Source organism: Heterodontus francisci, chromosome 18 (assembly GCF_036365525.1).
Source record: "Heterodontus francisci isolate sHetFra1 chromosome 18, sHetFra1.hap1, whole genome shotgun sequence".
Lineage (NCBI taxonomy): Eukaryota > Metazoa > Chordata > Chondrichthyes > Heterodontiformes > Heterodontidae > Heterodontus > Heterodontus francisci.
The window spans coordinates 23218119-23242161 of record NC_090388.1 but is presented as its reverse complement, the minus strand read 5'-3'; the positions used below and the strand labels follow the sequence as shown (position 1 = coordinate 23242161).

Genomic DNA, 24043 nt, shown 5'->3' with positions numbered 1-24043 from the left:
TTACATTTTACATTTTACAGCTTAATTTTAAGTTGAAAATCAAACTAGGGAGAAATGAGCTGTTTTAGTCTGGTCAGATTGATTGGTCTGGTCAGATGGGAAGAAAAGTGGCAAATGGAATTCAACCTGGAGAAGTGTGAGGTGATGCATTTGGGGAGGTCAAACAAGGCAAAGGAATACATGATTAATGGAAAAATATTGAGAAGTGTAGAGGAAGTGAGGGACCTTGGAGTAAAAGTCCACAGATCCCTGAAGGTAGCAGGACAGGTCGATATGGTGGTTCAGAAGTCATATGGAATCATTTCCTTTATTATCCGAGGTATAGAATATAAGAGTGGGGAGGTTACGCGGGAACTGTATAACTCATTGGTTAGGCAACAACTTTAGTGCTGTGTGCAGTTTAGGTCACCTCATTACAGAAAGAATATAATTGCACTAGACAGGGTACAGAGGAGATGTACGAGGATGTTGCCAGGACTGGAAAAATGCAGCTGTGAGGAAAGATTGGATAGGCTGGCGTTGTTCTCCATGGAACAGAGAAGGCTGAGGGGAGATCTGATTGAAATGTGTAAAATTTTGAGGGGCCTGGCTAGTGTGGAGGTTAAGGCCTATTTACTTTAGCAGAGAGGTTAGTGACTGCCGGGGGCATGGATTTAAATTGATTGGTAGAAAAATTAGAGGGGAGTTGAGGAAAAACTTTCTCACCCAGAAGGTGGTGGGGGTCTGGAACTCACTGCCTGAAATTCAAAAGGAGTCTGGATATGCACCTCAAGTGCCATAATCTGCAGGGCTACGGACCAAATGCTGGAAGGTGGGATTAGAATGGGTGGATCGTTTTTCAACCGGCACAGACACAATGGGTCAAGTGGACTCTTTCTGTGCCTTAAACGTTCTATGATTCTAGTTCAGCTGATTGCCTGTCATCACAATGAAGATAGAGAGCAATGCTGATATGTGTGTAATTCACATGGTCGCTATTGTTTATTTGTGTTTGCTGTGGTATCAAACCAAAGCTGCTACCATACTAATACAAATGATTAGAATTATAGATCTTCTGATAGATAGTATAGGTAACAAATGCAGTTATTTATTTTTCTGTGAGTCTGATAAGCATAGGGGATTAATGATATAGTTAGCACTTAGGAATTCATGACTGGACTGATGCTCACACTTCCTTTTATTTGTGTATCAACAGTAGTAAAGGGCAAGTGTGGAAAATGATTGTACGAAAGGTTATGTTTTGTAACCCAGGAGTTTTTAGTTTAGTATCGTTGCCAAGTGTATCGTTTGGACAAGAATGGAGAGTAATTAGATAAAAGGACAAGCCCTGGATTTTGTGGTAGTAATGATTCCAAAGCTGTCAGCCTTCACTGTCATTACTCCTCTGAAACTGACAGCAACTTCTGGAGTCCACACATGCGCAGTTAAAGGTGGAAATCCAGAAGTTGTCACCAGTGATTCAGTGCTTCCCCATGGACTGTGCTGTTGAAGTCCCCACAGACTGAATTCAAATAGAAATCACTGAACTGACAAAAACTTGCCCTTTAACACTATTAGGCTTGCTGTAAAAGTCCTTTAAAAAGTTGTAAATTGTTCAATAAGGTGTAACTGGGTTTTTAAAGCCATACTAAGTTCATAATTACTGCTGAAAAATGTCTCTGGCCATGAAAAACTCATTTTATATTGGTGGAATTTCAACATTATGATAATTCCAAGAATTTTTAAAATAGTTTTTTTTTAAGAGTTTGCTTGTGGTCTTTCAGCTTCTACTTATTCTCATGTATATGTCCAATCACTTATTGCACTCTGTAAAATTTAAACTGAAGGTTAATCAGTGCATTTTACTTCCTGATTTGCTGTCTGACAATACGTCAATGTAATTGTCTGCTTACTTTGCTTGATGACATCACTGTTGCTGGGTGTCTGCAGATCCCTCACCCTGGCACCAGACTCCAACCAACGTCGGGAAAGGGGAAATCCATGCCACAAAGATCACTTTGTAGACGTTGTATCTTTGTAGACAGTATTCTTTGAGGTCTGTGGCTAATGTCGTCACTTTGCCACTAACTGCTAAATCTAGCACTAAATGTCAGACCTGCACATATCTCCCCACCACCTACCTTCCCCCTACCTCCAACTATTTTTCTTTTCTCACCTCTCTCACCTCTTCTAAGGATGGTAAATCACGATGGAATAAAATGTTGATATCTATGATTGTAATTCAGGAGATTATGTGTACTCATTTTTATTTTGACAGATGTCCAATGTATTTTTGTCTGTTTACCTTGTTTACAGAGGAGGAATGATTCAGACAAGTGAACAGTATGGATTTGTACATCATGCTCTGAGTCTTTATGAGAGCGCAATCTCAGCTGACACTAGCCAGTGAATCTGTCAGATAATACTCTTCACACGTGACAACCTTCAGTGCTAAGTTACATGGAAGTAAGAGAAATTATCTCTTGAAGGTAATGATACATTTATTACCAAGGGAAACAAGAAGTGGAATCACCTCCAGCAGAAGGATGATACATGGTAAACTCAGAAGCTAGTCACAGTAGGATGGAAAAAAATGTTTGCCAGATTGATTAAAGATACCTGATTGAATGTTGTGTAAATTTTCCTAAATTCTGTTATAGGAAGATGCAGCTAACTATATCATGTGGCATATCATCCGTGTCTAATAAAGGCCTTTTATGTTAAGTTCAGTTCAACAATACTTGCAAACTCAGTGGTCTAAGAAAAGCAGTGCTGGTTGAATTTGTTTTGAGAGGCGACGAGCTTGGGCCGAAATATAATGCCCAGTCGTTTATTGGATGTTTCTGTATTCTGAACTGGCACAGCTCTTGATGTGATTTATAAATATATACATGTGAAAAGTGCTATTACATGATGTGGTGAATTTTATTTCTTTGCCACATAATTGTCTTTCTGCTGAAATGCACAAGTGTTTTATTCATGAATTTTAAATAACTGTCCAATTCTGGAAACTTTTAAAGCTCTCTAAATGTTTTGTATGTAATGTAGGTGCAGATTTTTATTTGTGATATGGTGTTAAATTGTATGCATATTTATAATCTTAACTAGCAGTCAACTTGCACAATGTCGAACAATCACTAAATGTATTCTCATGTCCATGACAATGTATTTCTATTGAGATTGTCTAAATGAACAAGCTTCCTAGATATTAAGCAACCCCCTGTGATTGACACTTACAGCATCTTTTCCTCTATCTCTCCAATGTTGTGAAATAGTGTCAATATTTTGTTTCTCTTTGCAGACAATAAGTGCACTGTATAAATCTATGGGAATATATATACTAATGTAATAATGGAAATCCACAAATATGAAGCATTGATGTTGCTTTATTCAGTATGTGGCTACTTGGCATATGTTCCAGTTGATGAGACATACTTTAAATTCCTTTTTGTCATGTGCAGGAAATTGTTTACATTAATATGTTGTTTACAGAAAGCAGTGCAGAATCTGCACAGGATAATTCATGTTTTTATTCAGCACTGTTAATTTTTGTGTATGATGACAATAAATACAATAGATTTTGGAAATCTTGTTCTTGCATCTATATTTTAATAATAATTAATATGTTTTAACCCTCAGTGTTTCTAATGCCACCTTTACCCAGATATTTGGGGCAGGAGGGAATTACAATATCTTGTGTTTATATTTATCATGCATTTAAAATAATGTGTACATTAAGCTAAAAGATGTTAGTGCTGAGAATAGGATACTTTTCTAATTTGGGCACCTAGTGTCAGTGTCAAGCAATTCCCAGGTTACAGCAAAAATCCAGAAAACACCCCTCTACTTTGCTCCAATAATGGGCCTCATCGGCACCCTTTGAAAAGCATCATCTACTGCAAAAGTATGAACATGTTTTTCACACATAAGTTGTCCCTATGTGCCCCAGCGGAGATTGATAACTTAACAGTGATTAATGACAAGTGTGCCAATTTTGTTTTATGGGCCCTCTCCCACAATTAACTGGTTTGAGATTGCCCCATCTCACACTGCTGACAGAAAGAAGGTTCCATTTGCCTGCTCCAGAATTAAACCCAACTCCCAGATTTGAAAGGGTAACACACAAACCCATTTTACTGTTAATCATTGGCTTGTTGTATATAATAGATGGTAAATAGTTCAACATCATACAAAATGCTACTCTTTTTTTAGAGATACAGCACTGAAACAGGCCCTTCAGCCCACTGAGTCTGTGCTGACCATCCACCACCCATTTATACTAATCCTATACTAATTCCATATTCCTACCACATCCCCACCAGTCCCTATATTTCCCTACCACCTACCTATACTAGGGGCAATTTAATAATGGCCAATTTACCTATCAACCTGCAAGTCTTTGGCATGTGGGAGGAAACCGGAGCACCCGGAGGAAACCCACGCAGACGCAGGGAGAACTTGCAAATTCCATACAGGCAGCACCCAGAATTGAACCCAGGTCGCTGGAGCTGTGAGACTGCAGTGCTAACCACTGCGCCACTGTGCCGCCCCTCTTATTGCTTTATTTTGATGTGAAAACTTTAATTGACTTATTTTAAAATGTACTGCTGGTTATTATGGACGTGACCATATTTCCATTTTAAGACAGTGGTAGATTGGGTCATACCTGTACTCACAAATCACCAGAAAATTCATCATCATCTGACTTAGATACCTCTCCTAATAGAGCTGCAATTCTAACTCGTTGCTAATATCAGTCTGTCTTTCACCATAACCTGCAGCATTTAAATTTATGAAATATTCCAACTGTGCAAGTTGTTTTAAATGAAAGGTTTTAAGGAACGTGTGTTTATTCAACAATTGTAAACATGACGTGGTTTGCTGCGATTCGATGCTGTCAGCTGTATGGTTCCAGTAAATTGTCTTCTCGCAGATCGTACAGAAATATTACAATCGCGTCACAACCTAAACCGGGATAGAACGGGTCATCACCGTTAACCGAGTCAGAGGTGGCTTTGCAACGGTAGGCACCATAATGTCCCTTTATATCTGGTGTGACCATGAAGGAAGGATGATTTCCGAGAAGTCGTACAAAATGACACTCTGTTATGAAAGATTCAACAGCAATTGAATAGAAGGAAGTGGTCGTCACTGCCTTTTTCCCCCTGAAGGCACATTTCCTTTCGACGCTTACTTCAGCAATCTGTAGAGTGGCAGCATGTAACTTAGAATTGAGTAAAAATGGATACTGCTCTCTTCATGGTGGCTTTTATATGTGCGCTGCTGGCTTTATCTGGTGAGTAAGTTTATTAAATTCCACACTGCTCCATTAGCTGGGTAAGAATCTGTGTTAATTATACCATGTTAATCCTTGCCAGCAGTACAGCAGAGAGAGAGAGAGAAAAAACAAGCGGAAATGGGTTTTGTACACAACCGTACTGTTTGCTATCACAAACGCCGCACATCTATCCCATTGTGAGATAGTTTGTAGTATCTGGTCCGAACTTGTAACAAAGTTGTTCGATTTGGTGAAATATATAAGAATAATGCTGATGTCTTCCGGTTTCGGACCCGATTGGTTCTCTGGGCCAGTCTGTGAAGGGGACTGCAGTCACATTCCAAGAGAACTTGTGGCAATTGAACAAAGTTGGAGTATTGTCACTGTAATACTTGGGGGCGGGGGAGCAGACCTTCGCCTACATTCTGGGAATATTGAACAGAGGCAAGCAACTAAAAGCAAGTGAAAAGTTTGCAAGCAATCTGCCCCAATGTTGTTGGTACCAATCTGGAAGGAGGTCGGGTGGGGGGGGGGGGGGTGGGGGGGAGAGGTGGGGGAACTACAGAAAGAGCTTCTTTGCCGTGATTGGGATCTTGGTCCCAGTGTCTTTGCCCTTGCGAGCTCCGACGTTTAATAATCTGAAATTGTTTCCAACCACTTAAAGCTAAATGTAAGAAAGGGAATGTGTTTATGGCAAATTACTGTAGAATTTTAAATGAATGGTTTCGATGTAAGACATGTGACTGAAATCCTGTTGAAAGGTGTCCCTGATGTATTGATAAAACTTCCGTGCTGGATAATGTCATTCTGCCACAGTGGAAGAAACCGTTGTGTTTGTTAAACAATGTAATGTTACTGAGGTTGCACAAGGCAGTAACACTAATCTGTGTGTGACTGATTTAACTGGCTTGTGTATGTGTGTGTGTGTCGGTGTTCTTTCTCGCAGACGGATTCCTCATCCTACATGCTCGCAAAGAGCAGTGTCTGCTGGGCAACAGCGAGAAGGTGCTGGTTGGCACATGCAACCTGACCAACCCGTGGCAACAGTGGCAATGGACCGATCAAGGCAAACTGCGCCTCTTGCAGATAGACCAGTGCCTGGCTTTGGTCAGCTCTACCGGCGGGCACTTCCGTACCCTGGCACTACAGGACTGCGCCAAGGCGCCTCGCTGGAAATGCTACGACAACCTGCCGGGCCGCCTTGGGCTCGCCGATCGGGATGTGTTCCTCAAGAAGCTGGGCCACTTGGCGGTGGTGAAGGCCGAGACGAAATACCACGACAGCTGGCTTAAGTATGAGCTCGGGGAAAATGGGGAGCCTCGTAAGCTGAACATGTGTCCAACTCAAGGTGAGATCCTGACATTGGCCGTTCACAGATATGCCCACGTTAAATTCTTCAAATCCATCAGCTTGGTTGATCATGAAATGCTGCTACAGTAACAGGTCTTTGAGGCCCAATTTATACCACAACACTTTGATGTCTCCATATATGTCACACAATGTATCACCTCTAATTGTGGGAATATCTATTTAACACATGAGAAATTTCGTTATAACATTACTTACAAGGTTAGCATTTACCAATAAGTCAAACGGAGGTCGTAGATAAACCACCTTGGAGACAGAGAGAGGTAGGGAGAGGTCCTGCTCTTTATGTTATTTGCTGGGACCTTAAATCATGTTGATAAGAGCAAAATACTGAAGATGCTGGAAATCTGAAATAAAACCAGTAAGTGCTGGAAATACTCAGCAGGTCAGGCAGCATCTGTGGAGAGAGAAGCAAAGTTAATGTTTCAGTTGTGATGAAAGATCACAGACCTGAAGCATTAACTTTGCTTCTCTCTCCACAGATGTTGCCTGACCTGCTGAGTATTTCCAGCACTTTCTGGTTTTAAATCATGTTGATTTGGGTTGGCATCCTTCCATCTACTGAAGATGATGGACAGGCAGCAAACAATCCATTTAGGTGGGGTGTCTTCTCTTGGTGCACCTTTGCTGATGGCTGTGAAGGTCAATCCGTGAAGGCCATGTTGATTCAAAATATGAGACTTCAAAAGACCATCGGGCACACTGAACTTGTGAGTAGTCCACAGGGACGAGGTCCTACACTGGCGGATGTACGATCCCAAGCTTAAGAAATGGGCAATCGGCCAGTTGTCCTGTACTTCACTTACTCCGCCTGTGCAGCAGATTGGTTAGTTTCTTAACAAGTTTTTTTTTTACTTTTTGTGACTTTTGTTTGCAGCAACGCAGGAAGCGTCAGTGCCAGGAATATTGCACTTTCCACTTTTGATAACTAATCAGAGCAGCAACCTACTCATGTGAGATATAATCGGGTTTATACAGAGGCAGTAAAAGTCATAACTCAGCTCCAGACTCACAAAAGCGCCACCTACCTACTGCTCCCGTTTCTCACATCCACCAACCGGTGGTCCTTATAGCAATATTCAGTAAAACTTCAGCTCACGCCTCTTGGAGTTGCACTGAGACTGTCCAAACTCATTTCGTACAAGACCCTTACAGACAGTAGGCATTGACTTTCATTTCAACTATCCCATCCCTCAGCTGTACCTGAACCTAGAGGCAGTAGAGGTTAACGGCCACTGTGCAATACCCTTCCACTAAAACAGGAGTTTCTAGGGTTGCTGGTCTTTGGAAAGAGCATTTGAGATGAAAATTCTGGATGAAGGAAGAAACAGATGATATCACAGCTCGAGGCTGAACCTGCTTTAACTTTACAAAGGGTAAAGTGCATAATCTGCACTTTGAAAATTCTTGCTCCCAGAGTGCTGTAACATAAAAGGATGGGTGGCGGTTTCCTTTCCGAGATGATCTGGACGTCCAGAGCTCTCTTGGAGAGGAAGGATATGATTATAAGACAGGCCTTGACTCGGCTAGAACTGTACTTCAAGTTAATGAACTAGGGGATGCTGATTTGTCGCTGGCTGTGGGAACAATATTCTTCCCAGATCTTCCTGAGCAAATGTAATTTTATCCGCAAAATAAAGACCATTGATCCTTACTTTTGCATTTTACCCAGTTACGATTGTTTAACATAATTGAAAAATACTAGATACAATTCACATTTCTTTGCAATCTTTTTTAACGGTGGTAAGAGATGAGGGCAACTGTTTTCTCTCGATCGCGCGTTCATTAGTTTCACGTTTTTGTTTTAACTAGTTTCCATTTCCGTACAATACTTGGGGATTTCAAATGACACGGACACCGGGATTTCGAACAATCTGTGCTTCCTGAGCAAGCTGGCTGATGTGGAAAGTGAAATGGAAATTTATTTTAAAAAGTTGGGTGTGGATCTAAAAAGGTGGCGAGTTTCTGTAGAGGAATTTCCGGTTAAAAGTGAGGAGGGAAGTGAGGCTGACATCTTTATGTTGCACAGGATCCCAGGGACCTAGATGGCATTGCGTCTTGGGGAGGGAGTGGTGTAGTGGTAACGCTACTGAACATGGGTTTGAATCCCACCATGGCAGACGGTGAAATTAGAATTCAATTAATAAATCTGGAATTAAAAGCTAGTTTAATGGTCACCATGAAACCATTGCCAATTGTTGTAAAAACCCATCTGGTTCACTAATGTCCTTTAGGGAAGGAAATCGGCCAACCTTACCTGGTCTGACCGACATGTGACTCCAGACCCACAGCAATGTGGTTGACTCTGAAATGTCCTCTGAAATGACCAAGCAAACCACTCAGCTCAAGGCCAATTAGGGATGGGCAACAAATGCTGGCCTGCTAGCAATACCTGCATCCCATCAAAGAATGAAAAAAACATGAATTATCCTTCAGTGCCTTGCCTGCATGTACAGATGAAGCAATTCCACTTAATGTACTGGTGCTTGGCATGCAATGGACCTGAGGCAATTCAAGTAGGAATGGTATATTACATCACAGCTTGGGAATCCAATCCACAGCCTCACTACTATTTGTTTCTTGTATTTTTTTATTTGGAAAGTTTTTTTGCTTTTTGATATTTTCTGTCCCAATGGGTCTCTTACACTGATTTGTTTATTTGCCCATCTATCTTTTCGCTTCCTTCTCTTCCCTCTGTTGCTTCCTTACACCTATACCCTTTTGTCTCCTTTCAGTTTAATTGCCTCCATGGTCTATTTACATCACTTTATGATGATCTGCCTAGGTATGTTCCTACTTATCTGTATATTTTCTTTGCTTTTATCTCTCATTCTTCATGCTTCCTAACTTTGTTGTTTTTGTTTATTTTTGTTTCCTTTTCCCTACTTTGCTGCATTGATGCTCAATTTTCCCCATCCAGACCTGAGAGTGCCTCACCACTCCTTTCCCCCATCTTGGGCCTCTGGCTAGAATGGTCCCATCCCTATCAATCAGTCCCTCTTGCTTTACTGCTTAAAGAATATCCAATGTGAATCAAAGGTTGTTGGGCATGCGCCACTTTTTGTGGTGCACTATAACAACATTGTGACCTTGCATGCAGCAGGAGGAATCAAGTGAATTGGTCACATGCTTGGGCAATAGTGAGTGATCCTGAGGCCTTGGATACCTGGAGGGAGTTTCTAAGATGCTTGAAACCTGGGAAGACCAGGTTGAAGGTTTAATGTTCAACTGGATCCATCTCTAGGATGAGGCTTGATAGGGTCATTTATAGATTATTCTAAAGTTTAAGCTGGAAATTGAGGTTGCAGCAGGATCCTGTGTTGCTGCATGACAGTTGGCACTTAAAACCCGCAGTCCTGGTAACTGCTTGGTAAATCCATATTACACTTTCTCCAGGGCTGTTATATCCCACCTATAGAAATCAGATTGGCAAATGCTACAATGAAACTGTTCATCTTTCAATTTCTAATTGTAATACAAATCCGGCTGTAATTTTTTTCTAAAACTATAGCTTTACTGCCACTTTCACAATTATGCAAAGCAATTTAGGTGCACAAGGATATTAAAAAGGACATTATAGTGTGGAAATCATTTGACTCCCATTTGACTTCGCCCACTAAGTCTAAACAGTGTCACACCTCCTTAAGGAGGCTTTCCATATCATTTGAGTTTTAGAACTTCAGTCCAGTGTGAAGCTGGATTGCAGAGTGCTCATTTAGTGCATTAGATCTCCTGGGCACTTTAAAAACTTAGTACTGAATCTTTATAATGTAATCGAAAACTTAACATTGTCATCCATGTTCTCGTAGTGTAAAATAAAAGGCCACAGGGAGGATGAGCTGTGTGTATGTGTATTAGCAAAGCTTTCACCTAGTGGGCAAAGTATGAATCACAGCCTACAGTATAACTTGACTTGCTTGCTGAAGCAGCAATCACTATACTGTAGTGTTAGTGTGAAGCAGTTTTACTTCATACTGACCTAAGAACCTGTATTATAACTATCTGGAGTTAGAGCCCAAATCCATTCTGAAATAAAGGAGAGTGAGACTTTCTGGTGTCTGATTTGAATGCATGCTAAGGCTATGGTGTAAGTACAGCCTCAGACCAGTAATATAATAAAACTGCAATGTCATGGTCTGTGTGTAGACATGCACATTTCAGTATAGGAGGAAGCCTAGCTTATACTTCTGCTGAATGTAGGCCTCTACCAATGGCTGATTTTACACAATCCAACATCCCTATTTTCCAGTCAAATACATTCATATTTACCTTCTTTGTCTCTTTCATACTCTAGTTATCCAGTACCTTTTTTTTTGGATGTTATAGTTAGTTTAGCATCATTCATCTCTTGTAGTGATTTTACATGCTCATAATTCTTTGAGTGAATTTTTTTTCTCATTTTCTTCTTTATGTATCTAGTGTTTATCTGGAGATACCTACCACTGAAAATAATCTGTTTACTCTGTCTATTTCTTGTAAAAATTGAGCATCTGTATCTAATCCCTGTTCAATCTTTGCAGTTTAAAAGCATATGATCCTAGTTGCCTTAAGTTTTCTTCATAACTCAAAACTTGCAGTCCTGGTAACTGCTTGGTAAATCCATATTACACTTTCTCCAGGGCTGTTATATCCCTCTTATAGTGAGGAGCCCAAAAGTGTACACAGTATTCCAAATGTGGTGTAGCCATTGTTTTGTGCAATGATTGCAACTTATTTGCTTTTGTGTTCAATTTCCCTTAATGGAAGCCTCCAAATGCCATTTGGCTTCTTTAATATTTTTAACCTGCCTATCCACATTTAGGAATTGGTGTATCATCACATTGCTCCTCCATTGCACTGAGAAGCTTACTTTTTAAGTCATATATCCCTTCTTTACTTTTGATTGAAAGATGTACTAATTCCTATTTTCTGCATTCAACTCGATCAAGCACCTAGCTACCCATTCTCCCAGCCTGTGTACATCTTCCTGAAGGCATCTGAGTTCTTCCTGGTGGCAGATTGTTACTCCTCCCTATTCAGTAAATTTTGATATCCTATCCTTTATGCAAGTCCAGAGATGTGAGAGAGAGAAAGTACAAAAGAATTTCTCACAACAATCCCTGGTTCACTTTACTTGACATTGCCCGCCACTTTAAGAATCATCTGTTTACCACAGCCCTTAGCTCTCTGCTGTTCAGCTAATTCTCGATCCATACCACCACTTTCCATTTTATGTCATGGAACCTCATTTTCTCAACTATTTTCTTATTTTCTATTGTTCTATCAAAAGTTTTCTGCAAGTTCCATATAAACTACATCCACTGCCCACCTGAGCTATACTTTCCATTGTTCTGTCAAACATGACCTAAGTTTGGTGTGGTCGTGTAGTGGTTTTCTTGCTGGATCAACAATCCAAATGAATTTAGTTCAAATGTCATCATGGCATGTTATGAAATTGAATTTAATAAATCTGGTGATTTGTGGATTGACACCAGAAAATAATTACATGAAACTTGCTGGAACTCACAGGTATAAATCCTCTTGAACTATCCAATTATTGCTCTCTAGAATGAGATCACTGCCATTTTGGTTCAGGTGAAAACTATTCCATCTGTTCAGCTACTGGCTATCCCAGAATTTATCCCAGTGCCTCAGAAATCCAAAACCTTCCCTTTGCACCATTTTGTAAGCTATGCATTCATGCCTAAGTAAACCAGTGTGTGACACAGGAAGTAACCCTGAGATTAGTTACATAATTCACTGCTAAACTATTTTTGGATATCAAGGCATCACAGTTCAACAGCATTAGTCCTAATCATTGGAGGTCACTTAGCCAGGGAGTAGAATTTCCACCATTTTTTATTTTTTTAGCTACCTATGGGCTGGATTTCCCTCGGTTATACCACCCAAAATTAGGCAATATGGTGGCAGAAAATCAAGGGAAATAGCAAAGACTATAGAGACCTACAGCTGCATTTCCCCTTCCACCAGCATTGCCATGGATTTTACTCCCCTTGCTTTAGCAGGGAAGATTACCAAGCACTACCCCTCCCCCCGCCCTCCCCTCACCCCTCAAACCCTCTTTGCAGACAAATGGTGATGGAGAGGAGTGGCCAGGGAAGCTGTATGATTTTATATAAAACAAAATACTGCGGATGCTGGAAATCTGAAATAAAAACAAGAAATGCTGGAACCACTCAGCAGATCTGGCAGCATCTGTGGAAAGAGAAGCAGAGTTAACGTTTCGGGTCAGTGATCCTTCTTCGGAACTCAAGCTGTATGATTTTGTTGCTTTGCGCCACTACTGCTATTAACCTTGGGACTGTGTGGGGTCAGGTTAGACCCTGGGACAAAGATCAAAGGGTAACCAATTTGTTGCTTGGAGAGAGAGGGCCTCTCTATAATGACCCAAAACACTCAGTACTTGAAGGCCTCAGTCTAACCCAATGTGCTCAATTAAAAACCCTCTGAAATCTTCAAGGCCCTGTTTTAAGTGGTCCACCTCCTCATCCCACTGCAGATTTCCAGGCAGCACAGATGGGCTTTCTCCGAGTGATGGTGATACTGCTAAATTCCTGTCCTGTGTGTTAAATCAACCCCAACCCAGAAAAATGGGTTAGGGTCATGGTTGGTCACAGCAGCAGGCAGAGATCCCATCTACCCCTCCTCTTGTGGTGAACCCGTTCCAGAGGTAAATCCTGGTCTAGCTTCAATACAATACATTTCTTTTAACTGCTAGAATATTAGGCTATTTCTCAGTTCCCATTTTTCTCTTTTAATTACTTTTGTCTGAGTTCGTATATTGTTTACCGTGTCCTCCTATTCTGCCTAAGCATACTGATTTGTCCTTAGCTCTAACTTCTTTTAAAAAATTGCTGTTCTTAACGTGCTTTTTGTAATATCTCCCTGGTTGTCACTGCTTTCAAATTGTCTTGATTTCCATGAGTTAATCCATCTCTCCACCATCTGTTTCTCCCATCTGTCCCTATTATTGTTACAATATCCACTTCCTAATATTCCACCACATTTCACTTTTTTCTCTCACACAAACTAATGCTGTGAAATAAAGGCAGAAAATGCTGGAAATACTCAGCAGCTCTGGCAGCAACAGTGGAGCGAAACAGATTTAATGTTTCAGGTTGATAACCTTTCATCAGATCTGGAAAAAACTAGAGATGTACCAGGTTTTAAGCAAGCACAGAAGCAGGGAAAGTGGGGAAGAAGGACAAAAGGGAAGTCTGTGACAGGTAGGAGAGATTAAATTACCAAAAGGATGACGGTGCAATGCAAAAGAAAATGGTAATTGGACAAGTAAAGAAACTAATGATGAGTCTAGAAGAGATGTAATTGGAAAAAGCAGAATCATCACCAACAGCTGCTATCTGAAATTTCCATTTACATCTCCTCCAGACACATCTTTTGCTTCTTCGCTTTTCTCATTACCCTCTCCTTTTGCCTTGCACCATCATCCCTTTCATCATTTAATTTCTCCTGCTTTCCACATTTTGCATAGCTCCCCTTTTATTTTTCCCACCCTCATTCCCTGTCTCTGCACTAGCTTAAAATCTGTTGCATCTCTGACTTTTTCCAGTTCTGTCAGAAGGTCATCGACCTGAAACGTTGACTTTGTTAACTGCTGAGTATTTCCAGCATTTTCTGTTCTTATTTCAGATTTCCAGCATCCACAATATTTTGCTTTTGTACTAATGCTGTGAAGTTTGCCAATATGAACTTCTTCAAAAAAAAATGATGTATTAAAGTACATTCAGGTCACATCCATACCAGTGAATATGCTCAAAATAGGTGACTTTTCAAGATTACTGATTGTTTAGCTCACTGAAACTTCTCTTTGGCATTATATCTGATAAAATATGCCCCTGCAGAAATTTACCTTTGGACGGGCAACAAATGCTGGCCTTGCTAGTGACGCCCACGTGAAAGAATAAAAAAAATTATGCAGCTTTGATCTCAGTTACTGCCTTGTGTTTTGGAAAAGCACCAACCCCCACCGCCACAGTGTGCACTGTGCATATTGGTTTATAAAACAATCATCTTGCTTTTCATCTTTGGAGTGAATATTTCTGTTGCACAGGGGAGGAATGGCTGTGCTGGATGATGGAATGCCTTTCTGCAACTTGTACCCAATCCAACATCAAGCACACCCCATTCAATTATAGTACAGATTTAGATACAAGCAATATTTCCTTCTGCAATGTGTTTAGAACCATGGAACCATAGAAAAATTACGGCACAGAAGGGGGCCATTCAGTCCATCGTGTCTGTACCAGCCGAAAAACTAGCCGCCCAAGAAACTGGACCCCAAGAAACTTTCTATACTGCATCAGCGTGACATTTACATTCCCCAATGTAGCCATTTTCTAACTGAGACTGGCTATTTAGTACCAGATCAGTCATTTAGATGCATGTACCACTGTTATTGTAATATCATGTCAGAATCTGCTGCTGCTGTCTACACTACTGTTATAGTACTATTTGCATTGACTTGAACCTTATTTGGTATTTTAAATATGTTGTTAACGACTGTAAGGTGCCAAACTGAAGATTTTTACTTTTCCTTACCCACAGTAGCTTTTCAAGCCAGATCTTTAAATGAGGATCCACCATCCTTTCGGAGCAATAAAGTCAAGTGGGACGATGATGTTGCACGTAAGTTCATGAAGTGTTTTGCAGAAAAGTTTAAATTGTTTATAAATTTAGATTACATTTTTTGTGCCAATGTCAACATTGTTGGAGAGATAACGTTTTTTTACATCCAAGGTGTTCAGGATTTCGGACAGAATAGCAGGCCTGGACACGTCAATAAATAAGAGCACTCTGGTGGGAATTTTACATTCTCCACTTGGGGAAATCTGGGTTGGCAGGCATTTAAAATGGAGTGGGTGAAATACCCACTCTATTCCCGCTTTGGCCCGATTTGGAAATACCTAACTTTTCAGTTATATGAGATACTTGACTGACTCAGGTGGGAGTCTCATTCATTTAAGCAAATTATGGTCCTATTACATCAATAGGACCCCAATTCCACCTTACCCCAGAAGAGAGCTAAGTGTCTGCAATCGTCACCCTGGGAGATACAATCAGGTCTGGCAGCTGAATAGGCTTTTCTGCCTAAATGTAAAATTTTTCTTTGCAGGATCAGGAGGAGTAGGAGTGCTTCTTGTAGGTCATCCCTGTCCCAGACTCTGCTCTCATACCCCAGTTCATGATGTGCTGAACACCCCAAATCTCCTGTCCCTGCACATACTTTGGGCCTAGCTGGCAGCTTTTGGATCTCCTGACCTCCTGCCATTTCCCATTGCTTCCTGCCTGCTTTGGGTGGGAAGTCAGTCAATAGCATGTTAACAAAGACTGGTCACTAAAACTGTTCGGTCCCCAAAGAGATTGCGAGGCCACTTTCCCACCCAGAAGTTACAATTCCCTGTGCCATTCATAGCATTTATATTGGGTGTTTCATATGGATTGAAGCAGCCACTCTGATAATGATATTCTCAGTCTTTCGCAAGGTGATACAGTAGAATATCAACAAAAGCAATTAATTCCTGCAATGAGGCTAGCTCTTCATGCAGGTGTAATCTGAAATGGTTTTAAGAAAGCTGCACTGTAGTGAATAAACAGTATGAAAGGTTGCACCATCTCAGATTTATTTTTCTATCCATATCCTGCATGTTCCAATTGTAGCATTTTGACATTGTAGAAACACACTTTTATAAAAATACTGTGTCACTTCATAAATGATTTCTAAATGAATTGGCATTTTGTCCAGGAGGTGTTACTGAACAACTAATTGAGCAGACCACATACAGTTCAATGTTCTCATTCTCAAGATCAGAAGATCCCTGTTCTATGATGACTTGTTTTTACAACCAAACTGAGAAGGTAAGAGTTATATAATATTACAGTTATAATCAATTGATGACTGTTCTGGAAATGGTGAAGCAATAAAAGCTACACTGTCTTATAAAAATCACATATTTTGCGTTACTATAAGCATGCTTGAAGTTGGAAATGGAGGATGCAATGCTGGAAAGGAGAAGCCATCCAGAGTCTTGGGGCTGGATTTTACCTTAGGTGGACGGGAATTCGCCACCGACGTAAAAGTCACTCACTTGAGAGAGGAAGGCCCGCCTCAGTGAGATGCCGGCCAATCAACGGGCCAGCAGTTCTTTGTCCCATCAGCGCCACCAGGAGCGGTGGCCACTGCTGGGACTGCAGCCCAGCCAACGTCATGGAGCCAAGAGGGAAGGTAAGTTGGGCATGCCTCACCAGTGAGATTGGTCATGCCCTGGTGAGGCTAGAGTGGTCGTTTGGGGGAAAGGGGGAGCATCATGGGTCCAGGGGGTGTGTTGGGAGGCAGGGGCATTCCTCAATTTGGCACCCTGTGCCCAACCGCCATGGCGCCCCCACCACCGGTGCATGGAAAGGACGCAGCTATCGCTGGGAAGCCTTTTCCATCCCCAGCATGCCTGCTTGCCATGGGTAAATTACCCGTGGAGGTGGGCGAGGGCCCTTAAGTGTCCGTTAAGTGGCCACTTAAGGGCCTTGATTGGCCTTGGGCAGGCGGGCCGTTCCACCCCGCCCCGCCACCACCCCCCCCCCCCCCCCCCCAACCCAACCGCCGTAAAGTTGACCGGAGGCAGTAGCGGGGCGGGTAGGCCTCCCAGAGCCTCCCGCTCAATTTTACGCCACCCCCATCCTCCCCAACACCACCATTTGACCCATTGGGGTGGCGTAAAGTTCAGCCCATGGTCAGTAAAGAGATGTAACATGACACCCTTAACTTCTGGGAAATACAATTTTATTAAACAAATTGCTTTAAACATTCATCAATCTTTACTTCACCCCCATTCTTGATACAAATTCTTGCCATTTGTTCTGAGCTGCATCCATGGTTGGAATACTAGAATTACCTGACAGTGTTGTAGAAAATAATTCAGAATTCAGTCTTTAAAGGGGTACCTAGAGTTAGTTTTAGTACATGATCACACATACTCCCGAATTTGTTTCTGTACTATATTAGCAAATGTACTTTTCTACACAAGTACTTATGCAAGGAAGAAACACAATGGGGGCAATTTTTGTCTTCCTAACACCCCAAATTGGGGTGCTAACAGGGCAACAGAGGCCACGCAATCAGGTGGAAATCAGTTCTGTTGGATATACATTGGTTTTGGGCCCCATTGTACATTGCAGTCAGGCCTGGGACATGTCACAGAAACTCCATTTTAAAGCAAGTGAGAGTTACATTAGCATATCTAAAGGGTTGAGAAAAGGGCACTGTACCATTTTCTGCCCCATGGGCATGCTGGATGCCAAGTCCCCAGCATGTCCACGAAAATCTGATTGGAAGGAGATCTCGGGTGGGTCTGCAGGTGAAAGGCCCTTTAGAAGTCCTTCAGATTTAAATAGCCCTGGCTTTTTCAAGGCCCTTCTTGTGTTCGGGAATTTTGTTTGCTGACATTTAGGCTTTCATGAGCCTTTGTTTCAGTTACCTTTTTTGTCATAAGCACCTTTACTCGCACCAGAGTGTTTACCAATAGGAATTCTTCAAGCTGACATAGATAGCAAAAAAAGAGGAACTACAAAGGAGTGACAGGCTCATAACACTGCCTGATAGGTGCTCTGTGCCATCCTGTCAGCTCCTGCACCCCCGTATCTGCAGAGAAAGCTCACATACCTCACTTTGACAGGCATAATGTTGGTGAATGTTCCTTTCCAAATATAGTGGTGACAACAGATCGCAGTGACATCATAATGAGATGTAAATGCTTGACTAATCTTTATGCTGGAAGGTACTTTGAAAACACACCATCACACTTTGTCATGCTTCACCTGATATTGCATGAAAGAAAGTGTTGCTTGGTGTTCAGGATCCAGCTTTGCATGTTTGGCACCTGCTACAATATCAAAGAACAAAGAACAAAGAACAGTACAGCACAGGAACAGGCCATTCGGCCCTCCAAGCCTGCGCCGATCTTGATGCCTGCCTAAACTAAACCCTTCTGCACTTCCGGGGACCGTATCCCTCTATTCCCATCCTATTCATGTATTTGTCAAGATGCCTCTTAAATGTCATTATCGTACCTGCTTCCACCACCTCCCCCGGCAGCAAGTTCCAGGCACTCACCATCCTCTGTGTAAAGAACATGCCTCGCACATCCCCTCTAAACTCACCTTAAACCTATGTCCCCTAGTAACTGACTCTTCCACCCATATCACCAACCATATCTGCAGAAAGCCTACCTGAGAATGATTGTGATAGCTTGCCTTTCAATTCATATAACTTCGGTGAACAAATAAAAGTCTTTTATAAAGCATCACAATATTTATCACAAGCACAAGATAAAAATAAGAAAATTTACATTTCAAGCAAGGTATTAGAAATACTTGTCACTAGTTAAATCCTTTGCTAATTCTTTCACTTAAAAGATGTAAATATATCTAACAGCAGAGGAAGCCGGACTACTTTGTCTTTTTTACCAGATAATAGTTAACATGTCGTCATAAGGAAATGAAAGCATCTTTAGTGACCACTGAGAATTGTATAAGAAAATCATAGTGTGACCAATTTGGATGTTAGATCATGGCTAATCGTGGACAATGGTGAATGGCATGAAAATGCATGTGTAAGATTTGATTATGATCACCTAGTTTCAAAATGATTGCAGTCAAAGAAAAAGGAGAAATCTCACTGATCAACAGAGGATTTGTTTGTTCACCAAATGTTCAGAAACAGACATTGACCTTTTACCAAATTGCTTTCGTAAGCTGCAAAAATAGCAGAAACATAAACAATTCTAAAAGTATTTATTCACAACCTGTGAAGAAACAACTTTATTCACAAAATAATTTGTGCCTTTGTGCACAAGAATCAAATTTTCCAGTTTATTAAATGTGTTCCTTTCCTTTGTTCCTTAATGCATTGCCAAGAGGCCATGGAGATCAGCAACTGTTTGGACAAAGTGTAGGGTATCCATTTAGCAACAAGCCAGACAGATTCAGAGTCTAAAATTGTTTTGCGGGTCTAGCAAATTTGCAGATACTGTGGTAAACAATTAGACCACAAATATGTCGGCATTTAGGGCAGTTTTCCTGTATATAAACTCCATCTAATTGATGGGCTGTATATGATTTCAGACTAGGCTATCTCAATCAACATCCCAGTGTGTATTAATAATGCAAAACCTCTCTAACTTGGTAATATTTATCTCTGAAGAATGCAAAGAATCAGTGAGCTTGGGAAATACATTTCAGCTTGTTATTGTAACTATATTAACTCTCTCCAAGAATATCAAAGACTAGCATTTATAAAAAAGGGAAGAATGAATAAGTTTAATAATAATATTAGAATAATATTAGATTTATTGTTTTGAAGGGTAATTAACACATTTTATAGCATTCACCAATGTCAATGTTGTTTTAGCAACACTCAAATCACAGGATTTGCAAAATACTGTAAATGAATGATTAGTTATGTACTTTTTTAAAAATGGCATCATAATAACAACAAAGAACAAAGAACAGTACAGCACAGCAACAGGCCATTCGGCCCTCCAAGCCTGCGCCGATCTTGATGCCTGCCGAAACTAACACCTTCTGCACTTCCGGGGCCCATATCCCTCTATTCCCTTCCTATTCATATATTTGTCAAAATGTCTCTTAAACATCGCAATATTGAGGAATCAATGGATAGTCTTGAGATATCCAATTATTAAATAAATCCTAATAAATAAATAAATTGCCATTGAAATATAAAATATAAAGTGGTAAATATATCAACCTCTAAACATGGTTAGCTCTCAAAGTTAACATCAAGACAACCCACTAATAGCTGAGTTAGTACATCATCATCATCAGTACATCACTGTAAACACTGGAAATCTGTAGGAATCCTTGTTTCTCTGCAGTAATCACCAAAAATATCACAACATACTTTCATTCTGATGATGTGAAATGTTATTATAAATGCAGTTGGGAATTTTAAATATCTGTTTTATGGTATTAAAGGCTATAAATACAAATATAATTTTACATCTATCAGTTCTGTCTGATTACACTACTGTAAAGTGCTTTGGGCCACTTTCCTTCATTAAAGGCTCTACGTAAATGCAAGCTGTTGTTTTTTTTGAACATATAACTTTAGTTATATGCAGGTTGATTATGGGTCAATAACCAGAAGTCAACGATTTAAAATCATTGGCAAAAGAAGTAGAGAGAAGATGATAATTTTTTCACTTAGCATTGTCGGGATCTGGAATGCCATACCGGATAAGCTGGTGGAAGCTGATTCTATCAATTACTTCAAAAGGGATTTGGACAGGTACTTGAGGATGAGAAATTTATGGGATTACGAGCAAAAAGCGGAGGTACGGAACTAAATATAACAGCTCTGTCAAAGAGTTAGCATGTGCACGATGGATTGAATGGCCTCTTTCTGTGCTGCGTGCTTCGATGATTCTATGGTATAAGACCAATAGGGGCAAAGCAGCTGTATGCTGTATAATTTAAAGCGTCTCTTGAGTTTTTGCAGTGCTTCTGCTGAGCGGAGGTATTTCTCAGAAATACAATTAATGCCACAAAGTGGCAGAGTTGCAGCTTTAAGAGAAAGCTTTAAATCAAGGAAGCAGTATAAGGGGAAGGTTATGTTGTACAAATATAAGTTAAATGCATCAACTGCACTTTTATCCACAGCAATGAAATGTGAAACCTCTTGCATAATTTGTATTTCAGTTTATCAGGTTAGATACTGAGTTGTTTTCAGGAGTTTAGATATCTTATTTTGAATATTCCAAATTTTTTTTTTAAAAAGCATGAAACTCATTGAGATTGGAGCATTGCTTATCTCACTTGTGTAAGCCTTGGTTTTGAGCTGAGGCCTAAACAGCAAAGTATTGAACCAATTAATTTTCTTAATGGTCAACGTGTAAAGACTGATTTTCTGACTCCACACTCCAAGCAATGAGCCTCCTTCACTGGCTATGCAAATTGAGATTTTGCATCCATTCATTTTCCAATTTCCCTATATGCACAGTTAATGGTACCATAAACTTGGAAAATCAACCCCAAATGTTGCATGTACATTATCTAACCCTACAATAAGGCTGTCAGCACAGAATTTTCATTGCATTTTTAATATTTATTTTACTCTTCTGCAAGATGGTGCCACAAATCAACTTTTATTTGTGCCACAATTTAACCCCAGCTCAATGGCAGCTATTGCCCTGTAGTTCAACCTTTGGTGTACTTTAACAACTTATTATTCCCTTATTCCACCTGGAAAAGATCAGCGCAGGAATTAAACAGCTAGGAGACACCAAGAAGTTAATGACTAACCATTCCATCTACTACAGGAACAAGTAAACTGTAATGGAAATTATAGGCTTGATGTCAGTAATGTGAAATTGAACAATATACCTTATGAATAAGAACATTATCTACATTTTTATACAATTTTTCCTGACAGTCCTGACTACAGAACACAACACCTCCTGTCCTACTTTTTCCCAATAAGATAAATGCATTCTCATTGCTCCCACTTGCTTCCTTGTTGCCCTACAATTGAGCTGCAGGGTAGCTGACCTGCTTCTAATCCCTCATGAATTATATTCTGCACCAATCACAGGAAGTTCTGTCATGATTCTCTCCTTTCCCTCTTGTGTGGAAGAGCTTTGCCTCTATTCATTACCGCCCCACAATGACAAGAGAGACAGATAGAGAAGTGGCTCTTGCTCTCTATTAGGTGTGATGCTGATCAGGAATTAGTACAACTTTGTAGCAATCCCTGCACAACCCCTGAAGTTTCTGATTTTCTCTCCATATCTTATGGCATCGTATTGATTCTATCCATCTAGGAAAGAGGAAAGGTTGAGTAAACATTGCTGGGCTTTAGAGCCTTCTGCACCCAAATCCAGCACTCAACTGATTAACCATCTAGCCATACATAATACTAATTTGGATCAGTAGGGAGTGGTAGCATGGTGGTTATGTCCCTAATCTAGAGGCCTAGACTAATGATCTGGAGCCATGAGTTCCAATCCTACCACGGCAGCTGGGGAATTTAAATTCCGTTAATAAATAAATCTGGAATAAAAAATTAGTATCTGTAATGGTGATCATGTAACTACTGGATGGTTGTAAAAACCCATCTGGTTCACTAATGTTCTTTAGGAAAGAAAATCTGCTATCCTTACTCGGTGTGGTATCCAGACCCACTCTTGAACTGCCCTTGAAATGGCCTAATAATCCATTCACTTAAGGGCAATTAGGTATGGGCAATATATGCTAGCCTTGAATCACACAAGAAATGAAGGTTAAATGCTGCATTTTATATCAAGTCCATAAGCCTTAGTGATAATCATGCCAATAATAAAATGAGCCTTTATTGTTGGAATAAAAATGAATAAGATATAAAAAAAACAGAAATTTTGCAACCATAGCAATTAAAAGCTTTGAAAATAAGTGTAACTGGGAAGTCTGGGCTCCCGAATTGAAACCATGCCCCTGACCCTGCCTCTCCAAAAATATTTAGTTCCAATAAAGCATGCAACAATTATTGTTTGTAGAGAAAGAAGGAATTTAATGAAGGTGTCCAAAATAATTTTTGTTTTGTAATAATTTTATCAGAACTGCATTTGTTCATTTTAAATTTATCAAATCTCTGTTTCTGTGAGTTCAGTTAAAAGTTCTTGATCATTCAGTGATGCAGCTGAAATGCAAGCATGATGTTGAGGAAACTTTTATAGTTAAGTGACCGCACTTTCATCTCTGAGTTCAAACTTAGGCCAGGCTTGTTAGATAAAAGCTTCCTCACTGCCAGCTGTAAAAATAAGCCTATGTGAAATAAATATGGACAGTCTCAATCAAACTAGTTCTTAAGGGTGCAAGCACAAAACTACCACTAATTCAACACTAAATTAGAATGAAAATATAACATTGGGCAAGTCAGGAGAGCTTTCTGACGTTAGGGTGAAAGTAACGGGTACTTTACAGGTTTCATTACCCAGTTATGCACTTACCAATGTGGACACAAAATTAACTCAAATGCTTTTGAACAAAGAAAAGAAGCTAATGATGTATGCTTCATATCTGTCAAATGCATCAGAAATGGGCATAAAATGCTTTTCAATCAGCTGGTTCTGTCCTAAAGCTGGTCAAAAAATGGCTATAATTTATTCTAATCACCATGAATGATCATCTGTCCATAATTACCTTGCTTTTTGCAGCTAAGTAGTGACCTGCAAATATGGGTGCAAGTTTTTTTTTGAACGAGATATTAATTTGGATGCAATTAATTTGTTCCTGTGGATAACTAAAAAGTCAAGAATTATTAGTTGCAATAATAAGCAGTGCACAAGCAGCTGAGCAGATAATGTAACTTTTTTACAATCCATTAAAGCAACTTGTTGGTGTACAATGCTCAGC

General features: G+C 40.2%; 2 protein-coding genes across 4 annotated transcripts in view; both read left to right on the top strand.

Annotated features, from left to right (window-relative positions):
* LOC137379502 (receptor-type tyrosine-protein phosphatase R-like) overlaps positions 1-3536 on the top strand; it is a 239121-nt gene extending 235585 nt beyond the window's left edge. Inside the window, exon 14 of the mRNA XM_068050422.1 lies at positions 2296-3536. Within this exon, the coding sequence (XP_067906523.1) occupies positions 2296-2389 (94 nt within the window). The 3' untranslated portion in view covers positions 2390-3536. The remainder of the gene's footprint in view (positions 1-2295) is intronic.
* Positions 3537-4932: 1396 nt separating this feature from the next.
* Positions 4933-24043, top strand: part of ptprb (protein tyrosine phosphatase receptor type b) — a 111353-nt gene continuing 92242 nt past the window's right edge. For 2 of the 3 annotated variants that reach the window (XM_068050419.1, XM_068050418.1), the window contains exons 1-4: positions 4933-5275; positions 6204-6605; positions 15191-15271; positions 16389-16501. In XM_068050419.1, the coding sequence (XP_067906520.1) occupies positions 5221-5275; positions 6204-6605; positions 15191-15271; positions 16389-16501 (651 nt within the window). In that variant the 5' untranslated portion in view covers positions 4933-5220. The remainder of the gene's footprint in view (positions 5276-6203; positions 6606-15190; positions 15272-16388; positions 16502-24043) is intronic. The other variant, XM_068050420.1, reaches the window with a different exon arrangement.